The sequence below is a fragment of the Sylvia atricapilla genome, chromosome 2 (assembly GCF_009819655.1).
Source record: "Sylvia atricapilla isolate bSylAtr1 chromosome 2, bSylAtr1.pri, whole genome shotgun sequence".
Lineage (NCBI taxonomy): Eukaryota > Metazoa > Chordata > Aves > Passeriformes > Sylviidae > Sylvia > Sylvia atricapilla.
In genome coordinates, this window is record NC_089141.1 from 67,670,245 (window position 1) to 67,689,402 (window position 19,158).

General features: G+C 44.5%; 1 protein-coding gene and 1 long non-coding RNA gene across 4 annotated transcripts in view; both read right to left on the reverse strand.

The window, feature by feature from the left end:
* LOC136357834 (uncharacterized) overlaps positions 1-19,158 on the reverse strand; it is a 732,797-nt gene that overhangs the window by 200,666 nt on the left and 512,973 nt on the right. The window lies entirely within an intron of this gene.
* On the reverse strand, positions 3,989-10,610 carry SPRY2 (sprouty RTK signaling antagonist 2). Its single transcript, XM_066313434.1, has 2 exons — positions 9,739-10,610; positions 3,989-5,768 (listed from the first exon to the last, which is right to left on the reverse strand). Exon 2 carries the CDS (start codon positions 5,715-5,717, stop codon positions 4,782-4,784), a length of 936 nt encoding a protein of 311 aa, XP_066169531.1. The 5' UTR covers positions 5,718-5,768; positions 9,739-10,610; the 3' UTR covers positions 3,989-4,781.

Consider the following 19,158-nt stretch of genomic DNA (forward strand, 5'->3'; position numbering starts at 1 on the left):
AGTGCCAGTGGGTTAAAACAAAGACACGCAGAGCCTTCTTGAGTAATAAAATTCACACTAAAACAATGAAAATAAGATTTTTCTGGAATAGTGGATTCAATGTCACATGAATGGATAAAACCCTTTATATTTCTGAAAATGCAGGATATGTGCAGCCAGGTAATCAGTTTCAGGCACAGAATATAATGAGAAAAGCATGTTTCATCCTCCTCTTTTGTCCTATAAGTGGCAATAAACCTTTATGCATTATGGCCAAGGAAGATCAAGGAAAGGAATAAGGACGAGAAAGAATAATATTTCAAAAAGAAGAGAAATAACACATAGGAGTCCACAGATTGAAACATGAAATATTTTTGAAGTCAAAAGTACTATACATATCTGCACTTTATATGCATGTGTTTTTTGAGTCAAACTGTCTTGACTTCAAGGAGACTTTTTTTTTTTTTGGTAAGATTCCAGTTTAAAATCAGATCGCATAAAGAGGAAAACAGCCAAGTATTTTCATTGCTAAGGATTTGGTGTGCTTTGTCACCTGCAGTCCCATGTCTGGTGTGCTGTGTACCTGCAATCCCAATCTGTAACTGAATTATTTATGATGACCCAACATGACAAATGCTGATATTTTCAGTAAGACATCTATTCAATACTACTCTTACAGACATTACAGACACTACTCAATCAAGCGTGCTCTCATATTCAGCCAATTTCTTCCTGGGACTCTGCCCCAGTGACTGATTGAGAAATTAGTCTCAGCAGATAAAATCATTGTTACTTGCTGTACCTGCACCCATCTAGGAACATCTGAGACAAGACAGACTGTTCAAATCCATCTTTCTCAACTGTTATGTCCTAAAAATATTTAAATGTTCCACTGTGGAACAGAAATGCATTCTGCTCTCTTCCTGCCACCTGAGAAAAAGACCTAAGATTGAGGTCATTACAAAAACTAATTATTTTGTATTTTACTAAAAGTGAAAAGGGTAATACAGGTAATACTGTATATTTAAATGCTAGGAGTTTAGTAAGAATGTGCAAAAAAATCTGTTGTGTTAATCATGACCACTTAACTACTGCACTTTTGCACTTGGAGAATTTTTGGCTTTTGAAGACTGATTTGGTAAACGCATTGATTGTAAATACTCACCTGAATATGAGATCAAATCCTTTAGGAACACATTTTATTTCCATCAAAAGCACTATTTATTCTCCACTTGAATCCAAGTCTCTTTCTTTTTCTTTTTTTCTTTTTTTTTTAATGCTATGATCCCTATCTCAAAAAAGAAATTATAATCAAGTTTCAAAACATTAAAGAGCAAAGTATGAAAAAAAATCTTGAGGATATTAATAGATGAATTTCTGAATTTCTCTAAATTTGATGTACTTATTTGTAGCTTACATCATACAGAAAAATAATTTGAAAAAAATTCCATTTGTTTCCATTGTTCCATTGTCAACTGTCACTCCAATCCTGCAAGTCTCTATACCTTAAACCTTATGAAATCTGTAAGTTAACAGATCAAAACTCTGAAGCAACAACAGAACAAATGGAGCAATATTAAGGGTTTTGCTCTCTCTCATGACTTACTAGCAGCCTAAAATTAAAGTCTTATATGATGTATATCAAGCATGACTTTCATGGTTATCCTCAAAACCTGTGTATGGAAAATTTTCCTTACTTGGACCTCCACTTTCCTATCTCAAAGGATAAAGTAGGCATGCTTTAATAACATTATCTCAATCCACTTGAAAAGCCCTCTTAATTCTTATTAAAACAATCTAATCTGCTTGAGGCAAGATTTTGGTTTTATTTAGAATACTAAACCTTATCTAATTAAGTGCAATATTAGGATGTTAACTACTATACACAAGCCAGCTTTTAAGAGTCTAGTGGGCACAAACATCAATCCATACTAACTGAAGGCCAGACCCCAGTGCCATAGTTAGCCCAACAGGCCACACTTCCCTACAACCCTGTTAACCAAGAGTCACACACCCTATCCAGTTTCTGGTAATGGGCTTTCCTGGAGTGGGGGGATCCACTATTTTATCCTGACTAAGAACCCAGTGAAAAGTGACAACCATTGCTCAGTGTTTAAACCAGTTTCAAATTTCACTGTCAACAAGAAGATGGTTTTCCTTTTCCCTTAAGAACCTAACGAGGCAGACAGAGAACTTACTATACTGCAAAAAGATAACACATCCACAATTTTAGTATTGGACTTCAGCTTGTAGGACTTTTGAATTGCACCCTCTTTGACTGCTATGCTGCTCAGCCATGCCAGTTTTCCAACTTCACCTTCAGCTTTCTGTAGTTATCTTTGACTGAAACATAAATCACTGAAAAAACAGGGCTTGCCTTCAATTTGGTCAAGTTCATCAGTCCAGTGAAAACACTGGATTTACCCTCTACTGAAATCGGTGGGATTTGGGGTTTCCAACATAGAGCCTAAAGGTCAAAGACTCCCCTAATGCTTGTTTTCATGAACATCCAGCAAGACTAACCCGGGATAGTTTAAGCCTAAGCACCTAACCTAGTTCAAGAGCTACATTCAATGAATGGAAACACATTATGCTTATCAACCCCCTTCAAGAGCAAAATTGGTAAAAGTCCCCATAAGGAAATAATAAAAATCTCTGTTTATCAGCAGCCAAGCACAATCTCACATACACTCTCCACTACTCAGTTACAGTATACTGATGCACTTTAAATATGGACAAATTGTACATTTTACATAAGCTACCTTCTTTCTGGCAAATTCCACTCAGAAAGCTAAATATATACTGTTCATCTTTGTACACCAAGGTGTCCAGCCAGCTGATGCAGAGAGAAAAGAAAACCAGCTTATATTTTTCATCAGAGGTAAGAAAAAACCCAAAAACAACAACAACAACAACAACAACAACAACAACAACAACAAAAGAAAAAGAAAAAAAAAAAAAAAAAAAAAAAAAAAAAAAAAAAAAAAAAAGAGAACAAACACTTTTTAATTTCCCTTGGTGATTGATAACCAATATGCACAAACACACAGCGTAAGATTCTTGAGTACTACAGACCTATGTAAAATCATCCAAATACCAGATCTGAGATGAAAATTAAGAGGCAAAAAGACAGAACATTTACTCAATGCTCTGTTTTTCAACTTTTAGTGAGTTCTTAATTTATAAGTAATAACTTGTTTTTCTTGGAGGAGGTTCAGAAAAGGCTGGGAGACTTTTTTAAGCGCCAGCTTAAAAATACTTACAACTATTCTTACATGCCAGCTTAAGAAATGTATAAATAAAATTGAACATTAAGACCTTTAAACTTGGAGAGACATGCTCAGAACAGGAAATGATAGTTTGTTAATAAAGAAAGGTAAATCATTCTCTAGGCTTCCGGTGGGAAACTTGGCAGGGAAAGGATTTTGACCTCAGTGGAAGGTAACTGCCACAAATGACAGATCAAGCAACTTTCTTCTTACAAGCAAGGCAAATGTTTGACATAAGGCTGGACTGCATTCAGATCTATCATTCCCTCTGGCATATTCTTCTAACTTTAACAAATAGTCCTGCAAGCTTTTTGCATTGACCATATTAATTACATTTTTTCCCTCCTCCCTCTAACTGAGTAAAGCCATGCAAGCCTAACATTTTTTGTGAATGATTACTTATTTCCTATTTGAAGCACAAAAGCTCATCACTTACAGAACAGGCCAAGCTTTCAGTGCCTATTAGTCCTAGTCTGGAATGAATTAATGCATTTTCCTGTGTGCGTTTTCCTTTTCTGTTGCAGGAACGGTATATGGGACATTTGTGCAAAGAAGGGAGCAAAAATCCTGCATTGTTTTCAGGTGAGGAAGTAAACGAGAACAAAAGAATACACTTTAAAAATCTTTTTCATTTCACATTAGGCTCACAGTGACTACAGCACTGTGAAGTTTGCGATTAGAAGTATAAGTTCTCCCAGCTCGAAACAATAAATGGGGGGAAAAAATGACAAGTAGCCCAGTTTAATTTCAAACGTTAATATATTTTCTATTTTATAGTGAACATATGCATCGTTCACCCCTTGTTTGCAGCAACTATGACGTCCTCATAAAAAGGGGTGACATTTGTAAGATGCCTCTTAAAATAAATATTTCTTTTTATAAAATAATAAAACTTCAAATAAATATTCTTTACACTAAACAATATGTTGAAAAAATTAGAAAATAAAGGCTGAATTTTACTGTAACTGTACAATATACATGAAGTCCAAAGGGAAATCAAAGTCTTGTAATAGAAGGTTTCCGTAAGACAAAATACAATCTAAAAACATACTGATTGATTCACATTCTTCCGAATGTACAACATATTAGTATAATATTTTGTGACTGTGCCATGTCTTATGACAGCACTTACTTTTTCACAGTTGAAAATATTATTGTATGTACAAAAATATACGACATTATCTCTGGCAGAAAACAATGAAAAAAAAAAGGAGTAATTTGCTAATTTACAAATTTTGCAAGTACTATTCACAAACAATAGAGTTGCCTAGGAGTGTCTGTGTTGCTTTAGCTTATGCAATATGTGGGTCACAATGTACTGCATCCCTTTTTTTCCCCTGTATGCCACTAGCTGGATTCTAACAAGCGTATCAGTTAAGATGGCACACACACAGAAAAGCATTTCACTGCAAACAGCAAAGTACATCCCCAACCCTTCTACTACAGTGCCAAGACCATAGCTGCTTAGTTGGTTGCATATGTACGTTAAAATAATAATCCGTGTTACTTTAGTATTTCTGGCTAGTGATGCTGCTATGTCGGCTTTTCAAAGTTCCTGGGGGGTACGCTGGGAACTTTGCAGCAAACGGTGTTGGAGTGTTTACAGCGGCACCCAGGCCGATTTACCCGGTCGTAACAGCCCTGGCACAACTTAAGGCAACCCTTGGCTGGTAGGTAACACCACAAGCAAGGCAGAAAGAGGGACACTACGCCCATGGCGGACCACCTAGTGCAGCAATGTGACTGACTGCAGGAGCAGGGGTTGTCAGCACAGTTGTCCTCATCATCATTAGAGCAGTGATAGAAGAGCCCCTTCACACAGCAAACGCATGTCCCGTAATCAACCACGTTCTGGGCTGAGCAAAGACACTGCTTGTCACAGATCCAACATGAGGGGAGGGTCCTTGGATAAGTGCACTCCTTACACTTACACTTTCCACAGTCCTCACACCTGTAGCTGTGTGCTCCCAAGTCTTCTTTGCTCAGTGGCTTCAGCTCACTGGACTTGAGCTCAGACTTGGGCTGCATTCGGACTATCCCGTCAGCAACTGGTGCCGAAGATGATCCCAGAAGTCTTTGCTCTGATGAATTACTGCTCGTACTTGTCCTCGTACTGCTCCGTGAGCCTGTGCTGACCGTGCTGATGGATCGGGACAGAGGCGCTCGAGGAGACGCGTGCGTTTGCGTGTGCTGGATCCGGCTAAAATGACGATGCTCAGGCAAGCCATGGGGCCTTTCATTTTTGGGCTGGGTTGTTACCCGAGGTGAAGACTTGACCCCTGGCCGTGGGGCCACCGTAGGCCCCTCCGTGTATTCATTCGTGTTTCGGATAGCTCTGATCTGGTCCAAGGACAGGACGTGAACCTGCTGCATCAGGACATCCCGCAGGTCGGGCTCCCCGTGCGGCCTCCCGCTGTCACGCCGAGCCTGTAGCAAGGGCTGCGACCCGCTGCCGTGCTGAGTCTCCATCAGGGCCCGGAAGCTTGCTCACCCCGCCAGGCTTAGAACACATCTGAAATCCTGGAGCAACAAAGAGAGGATTCACTATTGCAACACATCTCATGCTCTCTCCAGCAGCCTTTCAAGCCTGCAGGACCCCACAGTACCGCAGACAATCAAGTAATGCATCAGCCATTAAAAAAAAGGAGTCACATCTGGGACAAGCACAGGCAGCAGTCAGCTGAGCGCACTTCCCTTGGCCTGTTCTGCCTACTGCTGTGGAGAGCTTAAAGAGGATTCTTCCCTAGGACCATGCAGCTTAACCTGTGGCTCTGGAAAGTCTGGGAATTAGACTCCTGCTAACTGAGGGTTCCCAGGCCATCTTCTGGTTAGACCATGGCCTTTAAAGTGATTACATTTCAGCCACTTGAAGTGACACTTCTTTTCACATCAGGCTACTGAAAACCTTATACTAAAAAAACCCCAAACAAACTATCCTGCAAGTATTTAGCAAGTGTAATGTGACCTGCTGATGACAGACACATAATTCTTCAATTTTGTTTAAAACTGGATAATATTTTGGTAGGCTAGTTTCTTTACACATTAAACTCTACATGATGTAAATAGGAAATTTTAGTTTAATACCAGTGGTCCCAAGAAAAACACTAAATAGCAATAAAATGTTTGAGGCTAGACATTAAATGAGTTAGTGCTACCAAAAACTTCAACAGCAGAAGTAAAAATATCTCTCTCCAGTATTTTAGTGTGTGTCATACTGGTGCACACCACTGTGATTGTTATTTTAAGGCTCAATACTACAAAAGCAATGCTACCACAGTTGTTTGAGAGTTGCTTTTTTTTTTTTTTCATGCATAAAAAATTCCATAGACTACATTTCAAATTGTAAATATTATCGAGAGTGGCTTGTGGGATAGAGGCATGCATAACATAATCAACTAATGCCAGCATCCAAGAAGTCTACTTGATTGTGAATACTACTTGAAAGGACCGTTAACTACAAAGTAGAAATGCAGACTTTACAATTTAAATGAAATCCCAGTAAAAGACACGGAAGATGAGAACTTGCAAATAACTTCCAGTCAAATATGCACAAGTTTCAAGTACTGCCCTCTAAATCAGTTAATATTTGTTTTGCCTTTATCACATTTTGAAGTGGCTCCAAAATCCAATTACCTATACAAAAATCCAGGACAATATTTTACAATTAAAACCCAAGCAGGAACCAAACTTCTTACAGGGACCACACAATGTCTCCAATTATACCTAGAAGGAGCACCATAGTGTTACTCTGTACACATCAGTTACCAACAATAATACTGTACTGCAGTATAATAAAATATAGTCAAACAGTTTAACAAAGAGTATCTCAAGACACTGTCTTTATTCTAACATCAATGCAAAACATTTAACCTTTTAACTCCTGGCTCCCCTCCTTCAAGCATTTTTTGTTTAAAAAAAACCACCCAAAAATCATATAGACAAATCCCTAACTTTTAAGAATGACCACTTATTTTAAGTATTGCTAAATCCTGGTTTTGGACACAGGATATATGTTACGGTGTTCATTTCTTCCCCCTGCTTACCCCCCCCCCCCCAAAAAAAAAACCCCAACACCCTAAAGTCTCACAAACTTGGCTTGAAGCATTGCTTATGCTTTTTTTTTTTTTTTCCCTCCAAATTAAAACCTCTGCCATACTAAAAGTTTCAACCAACAGCCTAAGTAGACGTTCCCCTCCTCTGAAGCTGTCTGTAGATAAAAAATAATAGAAAATGAAATGCTTTCCCCATTCTTGAGAGTAATTGGCAGCCCTATCTCTCCTCCACGACCAGGTTTCCAGCAGCCCCAGTCAGCCTAGAGGGTACACCGGATCAACCCCTGCCTCTCCAGAAATGACAACCCACTGCAAAAGTAAAGCTGACCCTGACCTGAAGGCGCTTCAGACGACCCGGGGATCGGTGGCGGAGCACCCCTCAGACGCCAAGGTGGGAGCTGGAAAAGCAGCCTCCGGTCTGCGCTTCCCTCCCCGCCTCCAACTCCATCTCGGGCGGGGGGCGCGCAGCAGGTGGGAGGCGACAGCCCCTCGCCCGCCGGAGAGTGCAGACAACCTGGAGATAACCAGGAGACATCCTCTGGGCTGGGAGGTGGGAGGGGGCTGCTTCAGCCGCCTTATCAGAAAGTCAAACCCATGTTTCCTTTTAACTCTTCCCCCTTGCCCTCCCCCAGGAGATGCTAAAGGAGCTTCCCCTCCCGGGAAGTGCCAGGCGCCCTGCAGACGGTTCAGACAACACCTCCGGGACAGCTGGGCAAAAGGCAGATTACCCCCTCTCGCCTTGCCCTAAGCACCCATTCAACTTCACAAAGCCTGCCGCTGGAAAAGCTCCTCTTATTTTACGCATATTCTGCAAATTGCCTGACCTTCAGCCCGCCCAGCTCCGCCCCAGCCCGGAGGGACCCAGGAGGCATTTCCAATGGGGCATCAGGCCGAGCCGGGTGCTCTCCGTTTTTTCTCCCCTTGATAGATCCGCTAACAGGACAGGATGCAAAGAACCAGCACATTTGCAAACCTGCATTTGACTGAAAATCCTTAAGGGAATGGACATGCCTCCCTCCTCTGACCTAATACTTCTCCCTTTTGCATCCCCCAATAGCAAGAGAAGCAGATTTGCCTTTTTGTGTGTGCATGTGTGTGATAACACGATTTCCCACTTCTAAGAGGCAAAGTCCACTCTCACCGAGCTCAAGTGCCAGGATCACTAACTTTTTTTAGCTGGGCTTGGCATAAGGGTGAGCGAGAAGGACGGGTTTCGCGTTCGGCACACTTGGGGAGGTTTAAAACGCGAGGGGCTTCTTGCATGCTGTGGAAAAAACCCGTGTACCGCCGGCCGAGGAAGGGCGAAGCCTAAGGGAGAGAAGTCCTCTGCCCGTGAATTTCTGTTTTGTGGCCCGAGCCTGTGCAAGGCACCCCCACCCCCATTCCCACCGCACACACACCAACCACCTCCTCTTCTTTCAAAGTGCTTTGAAACCCCCATTAAGGGCCGAGTGTGTGATCAGACTATGGATTAGGGCAAAAGGGACTTTACCATCGGGGTGGGGCAAAGTGACACACAAATAGCTTGCTGAAACACCAGCAGCTTTTTTTTTTTTTTTTTTTTTTTTTTTTTTTTTTTTTTTTTTTTTTTTTAATGGGAGAAGGAGGTTGTCACGAAGCAAGCCAAGCCAAAAAAAAAAAAAAAAAAAAAAAAAAAAAAAAAAAAAAAAAAAAAAAGTGGCTTTTCCTTCTCCATACATGTCCTCTGCATAGAAGAACTTAGGGAACGACTTTCCTCGTCTTACAGATCGAATTAATTTCATCACAGAGGAAATATCTAAGCGTGCACAGACACACATATATATTTGTACCAGACGTACACTCACTTCCGAATCGCACGGATCTCCTGACGCCACTACAGACAGGCGTAAATCACGCACTGAAAGGCGGGTTGCTCCTTCTCCCCCAAGACCTGGGGACAAACAGCCCCGACGCTCGCCAACCCCGCTGCGCCCTCCCTTCACCTCCCCCGGGGCTTGTCGGAAACCCACGCGTGCCCAGCGAGGCAGGAGCGCACAGGACCTCCGTGCCCGGCTCCCCGCAGCAGCGAGAACACGCCGGAGCTGCGGCTCCTCCGGCGCACCCCCCGCCCCGCTCGCAGCCCCCGCGGGCACTCCGCGGCGCCCGCGCAGCCCTCCGCCCCCCGCGCAGCCTTCCGCACCCCCGGGGCACCCCGGCGGGGCGCGAACGCGGCGCAGCCCGCTAACCCCACGGAGCTCCCCCCACCCCTCCCCGGAGAGAAACCGCTCCGAAATCCCACCTCCAGCTCCTCTCTGAGAAAGGAAGGAGAAGGGAAGGGGGGGAGAGGGAGAACCTGTACGAATGGAAAAGGGATCGGCCTCAAACATTTCTACGAGTTTTCTTGGAGCAACCAAGGCGGGGGGGGGGGGAGGAGGTTACTGAAAAGCTTGTTTTGCAAAGAAGGAAAAGGCTCTCACCGTGATCGCGGCGCTGCACCAAACCCCTCTCTCTCTTGTATTTTCTTCTTCCTGCGGTTTGCAAATAAATCCAACCCTAAAGCAAAAAAAAAAAAATTTTTCTTTTCCAAACTCTGCTTTAGTCCAGCTTGCAAATTAGAGTAAGAATGATCACCATGTAAAAAAAAAAAAAAAGTCCAGAGAAAAGTTAGGTGCCTCTCCCCAGATCGATTATAAATACGTGTGTGCGTGTATATACTATAATAATAATCGTAACGCCTCTCCAGATCGGGGTGGATTTTCCTTGCTCTTCAAAAGAGATCACTCAGTCTTGCAGACACACACTTTCCTTTTTTTCCCCTCAATGAACAGGAGGCCGAATCGCCAATACCAAGTCACTTTTTTGTTGCTGTTGCAAAGTGATCAGGAGGAAGGGGAAAAAGCCAAAGAAAACAAAATAAAGTGGATCTAAAATAAAATCCCAGAGCTTTCTTCCACTGAGCTCCTCCAAAAAAGCAGCTTGTGCAATGTAGCCGTTCTGCTGAGAAGCTGCTTGCTGCAGGCTCCTCTCCCCTCTCTCCCTCTTAGCTTTCTCGCTCCCTCCTCTGCGAGCGTGTGTGTTGCAGGCAGTTCTGTGGTTTGCAATCGGGGGGGGGGTGTGTTTTGGGAGCGCAGCGGATTTGTGGTGGTGGTTGTTGTTGTGTGTTTGGAGGAGGTGGAGGAGGAGGAGGAAGATTTGAGATCTGAGCTGAAGGGGCACGGCGTTTTTCTGCTCGCTCGCTCTCTCCCTCTCTCTCTTTTTCTTTCCGGAGGAGGTAGGGTGATCTCTCTGCAAAAGCAGCAGTAAATGGCGTCATGTGGATCTGAGGAGGAACAGAGCAGTTGTTGTCCCAGAGGATATATCGCATCCGGTCCCAGCTCATTGGCTCTGCGGGGCTACATTCACTGGCGCTCCCAGCGCCCTGCCAGCACTCCGAGCTGCAGGAGGCATTCAAAGGGGCAGTGCTGCTGCCGCCGAACCAGCCCGGCCGCTCGGGCCCCGGCCCCGGCCCCGGCCCGTCCGCGGCGCTCCCCGCGCTGCACGGGGCGAGCGGCAGCCGCGCTCCCGGGGCCTGGCCGCAGCCTGTGCTCACGGGAGGCTGCTCCGTGCGCCGTCTCACGCCGCTCGGGGTTGCTTTTGTGCTCGTGTATTTACTCAGAGGCAGGCGGCGATAGATTGGAAGGGAAACTGAGGGGCACTCGCTTTTCGCGGGGAGGAAGGCACGCTCTCCCCGCCGCTGCGGGCGTTCGTGAGACCTGTGTCCAAGTGCTCCCCATTCATTCCCACCCGTTTTTCTTCACGAGTGGAATAAAAGTTTACACTTTCTGCCCCTCCCCTCCCCCGCTTCGCCCTTTCCAGCCGCCGGTCGCCGGCCGCGCAGGGAGCAGGAAGGGTGATTACTTGGGGCATTGTCCCGCGGATTAATGCGATTAGGCGGCGCGGAGGGCGCCCCCGTGCCCGGGCGGGAGCGCGGAGCGGGGCACGGAGCGGGGCGGAGCGGGCGGCAGGTCCCGGCGCCTCGGGCGCCTGCCCGCGGGCTGCGCTGCGTCCCTGGCACCGGCGGAGTGCCTTCGCCTGTGCGGGGGGGCCTGGAGGTGTAGGGTTTTCTCTAATAAATTGAAAATCCTCCCCCCAGCCCCTGCAACTTTATGTTAGACAGTTGCCATTCGTGCGGGGGACACGGTCTGCGACCAGCTCGCGAAGGTGACTGTTTGTCTTCTGGGCGTTTCCTGACACGGCCGCAGCTCGGTCCCTTTGGTCCAAGCTGGAAGCACTGACGGAGCCACTGTGGTTGGTTTTACGCGGCATCTTGCGCCGACACGTATCTGTAGGCGCACCCCTGTCCCCAGGCAGGCATGCACCGAGCACGAATGTTCCCGTGTCACGTGTGGCGCTGCTTAAAATACACACCGTGTGTAAGGCAGAAATCGCTGCGCTAATTCACATGGACAACCCTCGGTGCAAAACCCCAACCAGCCCTCTACTACTCGAGGAGATTTCGCAGGCACTTCCTCTCCTACACCTGCTGGTCACCGCTCTGCGGAGGGGGTGGTCATTCCCCATAAAACGTGTAAATAAGGAGGGCTGTGTCTCACATGGATGGCCTTCGGGTTTTCTTAATTTTGTACGCAAGTATCCGTTCTTCCAACAGTAATATTCTAAACCTGCAAACTAGTTTCCATACTTAGGTGACAATAAGGTCGGCCGGAGTTAAACTGGGCTCGCTTCTTTTCCTTTCAGGCGGGTTCCACAGCCCGCACAGAACCGCTGTAGCCCGGCCGCCCGTCCCCCTCCCTACCCTGTTCGACCCCCGGCCCCGCAGACGGAGCGCTCTCCCGCCGGGTCGGGGGCTGCCCCTGGGCTGGAGCCGCAGCCCGGTGGGGCTGCGTTACCCTCGGGGCTCCGGGGAGCGGCGGCGGCGCGGTCGCTCTCCCCAGCAGAGGGAGCGCGGCGCCGGGGCGGGGGGCGGCGGGTCAGGCCGGCTCCGCGGGGACAGCAGCCCCGGCGCCGGGCAGCGCCGGAGGGAGCGGCGGGCCTGCCCCGAGCTTCCCCGCGGGAGGGGGCACCCAGCGGCCTGGCGTCTGCTGAGGATGCGCCGGGCAGCCCCGTGAGCATCCTCGGAGATGTGCCCTGCGCGTAGGCTGCGCGCTCTGTCTCAGCAAGGCAATCCACACTGAATCCAATGTTCAGCTGTGAGAGACAAGTATGAGTTAAAATATCCGGGAAACAAAAACCACAATATTCCCTCACTGCAGAAAGACAAAAATCACTTCCTCCCACATAGGGAAGTCAAAAATAGGTTAAGAACTTTTTGTGCAAACCTATACACATGGGAAAGGTCTGTTATATTATTTATCATCGTTTATGTTGAGTACATAAATAGTGTTCAAAATGGAAAGTTCATAACACTATTTTTAAATCCGCCGGTCAGTAGTGCAATCAATTCTCACACCAGTTCTCAACTACAGGTGTATATGCTTAATACAGAGAGTAGTCTCAAAGACAGATCTGAAAACAGTGAAGCTATTTTTATTTACAGAGCCAGTCATGTGTGCGAAGTGGTGAGGCATCACTGTCTTAAAGCTCAAAAAAAGAAAAAAGAAAAGCGCTAAAAATAAAGCCAGCAAAATCCCCAAGAATACAGCATCCTGATACTGAAGAGTTTGAAAGAGAAGCCTAAAACTTGCAAAGATTTGTGCGCTAACTGGCACAAATGTAAACAATAAATAGTGCACAGATCTGCAAAAAATTAAGTGTCCTCCTTTTTTGTGCATGTGCTTGTGTGTGTTCTTGTTGGAATCTTGACTCTGATTTCTCAGATTTTTAATCTGATGGTACCTTGGAACCAGCTTTTGGAGAATTGCATGTATCACTCACATTTCACTCACATTTCTTGTAGAGCAGAGTGGCTTGATGCATGTGATTATGTTTCCCCTAGTGGTTCGGTCTAACCACTGCATGATTTTTTTTTTTTTTTTCTTTTAGCCCAAGCAGACCTTGTTTTTTGAGATGAAGTTCTTGAGTTTATTCTCAGCAGAGAAATATGAGTGTTTTATATATATCTATGTGTGTGTGTACAAACCAACATACACATATATTTATTTGTTTTATTGTATGTCCATGATATATTTGAGTAGTAGCAATTCCAGTGGCTTCAGGTGAAAAATGGGGCACCTTGTCATGCATTTGAAAAGTGTATGACATGACATACACTCATCTGAAGTAGCTGAAACTTTTCTGCTTCATCCTGACATTGTTCCACAAGTTTTTATTTGATTTTCAGACCAGGACCTGAAAACAAGTGGTTTCCCCTTTTACTTTGAAAAGAGAGGGAAATTCATTCATAAGGAATTCTTTCCTGCAAGGGAATGGAAGTGCAGTACTTTGCTGACTTTGAGAACATTTCATGCATTATCTCATGAGTTAATGCAGTGGTATGGGAATATTGATTCTGCACATCTTAAAAGGACTAAGTTTGGCTGCACGTTGCTTCTGATGTCCAGAAGTTCCACCAAAATGTAAACCTTTAATTGGTTATCTTCCATGTTTGTGACTCTGAATAAGCTAAAGTACATAAAGGAATTTTAGAGCTTTTTAAAAGTGTAAAGCTTTTTTGCCTACTGATCTTTCATTGAGGTTCTCAGGGCAGATAAGGCCATTTAGATAAATCGTATAGAGAAACAGAGAAGTAAAACACACTTCATTGTAAACAGCTGGATAATGAAAATTTTGTCCTTGACTCAGTACTCTTAGTTTTGCTTTTGCAATTTTTGTTGTAGGTTACCTGAAGGAAATCCTGGAGTTCTTTTCCCTGAGAAGAGGGGGAAAATGAACATTACGTTCTAGAACCACAGTCTGGTGGGACAAGGATCAGCACTGTTGCATGTGAAAGAACTGATACCTACCACAAGCTTGGCAGCTGCTCAGAGATTTAGTCTCCTGCTTTTAGTGATGCCCAGATATTCTCTGATTAAACTACTATTTTCAGATCTAGCTCATGATAGACACCTTCCTTAAAGGTGATATAGGCTAGATCCTGTGTAACTTTATCCCATCTGGTGATTGCCCCAGTATACAGAGGGACATTGGCCAGAAGGATATTTTCTTGTTGAATACCATATATACTTATGTAAACTTAAAGAATAAGCAATTCCCTTTCCTGATCCTTCTGAAATTATACTGAAGGATACATACATTTAATACTTAATATAATGTGGAGCTTTTGCATATAAATTGTTCTAATAAAGCTAGTATGCTCTTTGATGTGTCATTCAATGTTATTTGGTTATATTTGTGTCCTTGATAAAATCAGCATTGGTTTTTTTTGAATTCAACTTTATGAACCTTTCTAGCTTATACGATGCATTTTATAATTTATTCTCTCTTCTCAAATACCTTGAGACCAAATGTTCATAGGTGGGACAATTTGGCGTGGATTGGGACTAAGTGAAGTTTATTTGCTAAGCTGGTATTATGGCAGGCTTTTTTATGGTGTATGTCGTGTATTTGTTTTTTGGTAGGCTATTCTTCCTAATGTTTTTGGTTTCTTTGGTAGAAGTAATCATGAGAATGACAGCACAGACAGGCCTTGTCTGTTAGTGTTTGAAACACTGTGCTTTCTAGATTCATTCAGTTAGAGGCTAGATAACACTGGGCTTGACTATACTGGAATTTTATGCAAAATCAACTGATTGCCTATTAAAATGTTAGTAAGTGCTAGTTTGGGAATTCCCAAAATATTTTGTAGCAGGATGCAGACATTTATGTGTTAACCTGTGATTAAAGTCACTCAGAAGAAATGGAAGAGGTCATTGGGAAGAAGTTATGGGAAATTTGAAAGAAGGTTTTATGAAGAGACTTATCACATCTCTACTGTGGTTTGCAGCAGTAGAGATGTGATAAGTAGTTTTCAGATTTCTTCAATCTGTAGACTTTTTCTATGCTTTAGAAGAGGAAAAAATGTAGAGGAAGCACAGACTTTTTAGAAAATTGTAAATTATGAGACCTCCCATTTAGAAGTGGTCTATAGGAATTCACAGATCGTAGTTAGAAAACCACTGATGTAGAGATACCTGAACTAGCTCTAAACTGCAATGTAGTAGAAAGGTAAATGAATATCTTTGGTACTGTCAGCAGTGGAGTTGGAAAAAGCCTCCCAGAAGTGTGAGGTAGCCTGCATGGACCTCCATGCTGTGATGGCCACTCTGGTCCCAGAACATAAGGTATTTTTCTGTGCTGGAGGCTGCAGTTCAAAACATACTCCTAGAGATTAGCAATTGGTAGCACAAGTCTTCAAAGTCAGTCAAGGCATATGTACTAGTCAGACTTACAGATTTTGCTCTGAACAAAAGGAAGCAGATTGAACAAATATATATAAAAATAATCATGTTTATCCTATTCACTGAGATTATTTTTGTTTTCCTCAGTTGTGAAAGACTTGTGTTCATCTGAATACAAGCATACAAGCACATCCTGAAAGCAGAGGTGATGCATGCAGAACAGAACAATTTTCTGGAGCCTAATGAATTTTGCATAAAAAGGAAAATAAAAACTGGTGTTTCCCCATCACTTGTCTGAAAATCAGAACACAATAAAAATAAAATACTGTTTATATGGTTACATCAATTAAAAATATTAAAAATTGTGAAATACCCTGATCCTGCTATCAGATCTGTACTGTCTTTTTTTTTTTTTTTCACTGATTATAGTAGCAATATCAGTGACATTAATTAAAATGATGGATATTTTATCAGTTTTCTCCACAGATCTCAAACTAGTTTTCAGGAGATGTCACTGCCCATTTTAGAGGTGAGAAAAAACAGGGAGGAAGAAAGAGGTGATTTACCTCAAAAGCAAGAAATCCAGGACTCTCAGGTCCCAGTCCAGTCTCTGTGCTTGGTACATGCTGCTTCCCATGGAGATCCAAGGTGTTAATTTCCTTCTGACCTCCAGAGTCCTTCCGCGCAACCAAACTTTCAGAATCTGTGTCTGATAGAATTGGAACATGTTAAAAATTCTGAACTGTTAGACAATTATCTTACTTTGAGAGGGAAGAGGACAAAATGTTTTATTATCTAAACAAGGTTATCTCTGCAGGAGCCTCCACTCCTACCCCTTAATTAAACAGTTCCTCTAAACTTCCATCTCTGCATCTGGTGTAGTTACTCCTATCTCATTTGTGGTTTTGTAATCATCTTTTTCTGTATTTTAAGCAGGTCTATTACTTTCAAAAGTCTCATAGATACAAAGGCAGAAATTAACAGAGAAGCTGAATCTTGGAGCTGTTCCTCCTAAATAAGCCCCTGACTCCTTCTGGAGCCTGAGTGAAAGTCTTATGTGCTCCAGGCCAGGGAGAGAACCCACTTGTCCAGAGCAGCTCCTAGGATGGTGTTCTAAATAATGAAAATTAAAGCAAGCATTGGAAATTGCATTACAAACATAGTCAATAAATCCACTGCATCTGACAGAACAAGCTTGCAAAATAAGCCCACTGGAAAACTTCCTTCATTCTTGAGGTTAAGTGTTTAAACCGTTTAACATATTTTAAGTTTTCTTATTGTTGCTTACTCACAACACAATTCAAATTGGCAGAAATTACATCCAGTTCTGATGGTGTACGTTGTGTCAAAGCAGTTGTGTTTTCCAAAGTATGTGCTGTTCAATTTCCATTTTCTTTCTTAGCTCTGTAGATTTGTTTTCTCCACAGGGACACAAATTATGGCTCTATAAAATCTGTTTTAGCTAAGGAAATTTCTGTTAATGCCCTATTCAAATCCCAATGTAGACAATAGAAATAAAGGCAACAACCTTTATTTTGTTCAATAATTTTTGCATCAGGTAAAATTTGACTTCTCTGAAGACAAAGTATTTGCAGAGGTAGAGAATATATGTAAATATATGTCTAAATCAGACGGTCAGTATGCAAAATTATGTATACAGATGGTAGATGCTGGGCCACAGCCCGGACTAGTAGTAGTTCTTTCAAGTTTGGTCGAAGATGGAGCTTAAGCTGCAAAGGCAAAATCTTCATTCAGCCCAGCTTCAAACCCAAGGATTTTTTCTGCAGTAAAAAGGACTAGGAGAGGGAAAGCATTTTCTCTGTGGTGAGAGAGCGGCAGGAGGGAAGAGAGCTGCCTTTTTGCTGAGACCCTCTCGGATTTAGCATTGCAGAAGCTGGTTCTGAAGGCAAGTCAGTGAAATAGAAACGGGAATTTCCTCCGCTCTCCTTCCTGCTTCTGTCTTTGCCTGTCTCACCTTTTGAGAACCTGATTTGTATTTGTATACATGCGTGTGATCCCGATTTCATTGTTTGCCTTTTCACACAAGCACTTTCACCTACATCCCCCTCTCCACCCCTCCCCTCCCTTCCTCTCATTTGGCAGCCAGTTGGGCTTCTTCCTGCCTTGAATACCGCATTCCCTGGTTATTCAAGCTCAGTCATTAGCACCCTGTCCCCCCACTGAAATTATGAATGAAAAGCCTTGTTGTTCTTTACAAATAACTCGGGCTTCCTCAGTCAGTCAAATTCAAATGGCAGTGACTGCCAGACAAAGCGCCTGTATGATGGACAGTCCTCTCAGCAAGCCGTCAAGGCACACAGGAAGTTTTTAAAGGCACAATCTAGGTAGCGCAGCCCGGGCCTTCCCCCCCGGGAGCGGGATGGGGAGCGAGGATGGGGCTGGGGATGGGAAGGAGGAGCGGGGATGTGGATGGGGCTGGGGATGGGAAGGAGGAGCGGGGATGTGGCTGGGGATGTGGATGGGGCTGGGGAGCGGGGATGTGGATGGGGATGTGGAGCTGGGATGTGGATGGGGCTGAGGAGCGTGGATGTGGCTGGGGATGTGGAGCGGGGATGTGGATGGGGCTGAGGAGCGAGGATGGGGCTGGGGATGGGAAGGAGGAGCGGGGATGTGGATGGGGCTGAGGAGCGGGGATGTGGCTGGGGATGGGGATGTGGAGCCGGGATGTGGATGGGGCTGAGGAGCGGGGATGTGGCTGGGGATGGGGATGTGGAGCGGGGATGTGGCTGGGGATGTGTGGCAGCCGCCGCCCTCCAGCGCCGGCAGCTCGGGGCTGGCCGGGCACCTTGTCCCGGCGGGGGCGGCGGGCTCGGAGCGGCGGCACAGCCCCCCGCCGCCCGCACATTGTTCGCCGGCCCCTTTCACGACGGGGGAAAAGGTAATTGACAGCCCCATTGTCCGCCCCGGCCCCCCGCGGCTTTTAAACACTCCGGGGCCCCAGTCACACGTTGTCAATGGGAGCTGTCGGAGGTGACGAGTGAAGAAGGGCTGTTCAGGAAACAGTTTGAGCCCTTCAAGTGGACAGGCCTCAGTGACTTCTCCGGCACTCCGGCTGCCACAGGCAGCCCCTTCAAAAATAACCTTAAAGCAATAAATCATACATGTTTCCTGCACTATACAAGGAACAGCTGGCTATTTTTCTGCACTTCCCCTCCCCCCCCTCCTTTTTTTTTTTAAGCCTAAAAATTATTTAAGCACAGGAAATCAAGCATGTCAAAGTTTGGCAAAGCAGTTTGGGTGATTTAGCAATTACAACACTTCTTTCTGTGTTAGCCAAACTTTGGGCTTTGGCTTTTTATCTCTTAATTTCCACTGGTTTCTGCATCTGCTCCAATGACCGGGGTAGCTCATCCCTTGTCTTCCTCGCAGCAAGGGAAGCGATCTGCGTGGTTTGCAAGGAAAAACTGTTCACTCTGATTCTTCTCTTTCACAGGAGCTCTGTATCCTGGAGTTAAAAAAAAAAAAAATGTCATGGGTTTAGCCCATTGATTTATTTATGGAACAAAACCCCTGAACCTGAGAATTACTGATGTGTGTCAGCGTAGGCAAGTCTGTACCTCTGTGCTTCGTGCCCTGAACTGATGCAGGCAATATTGACGC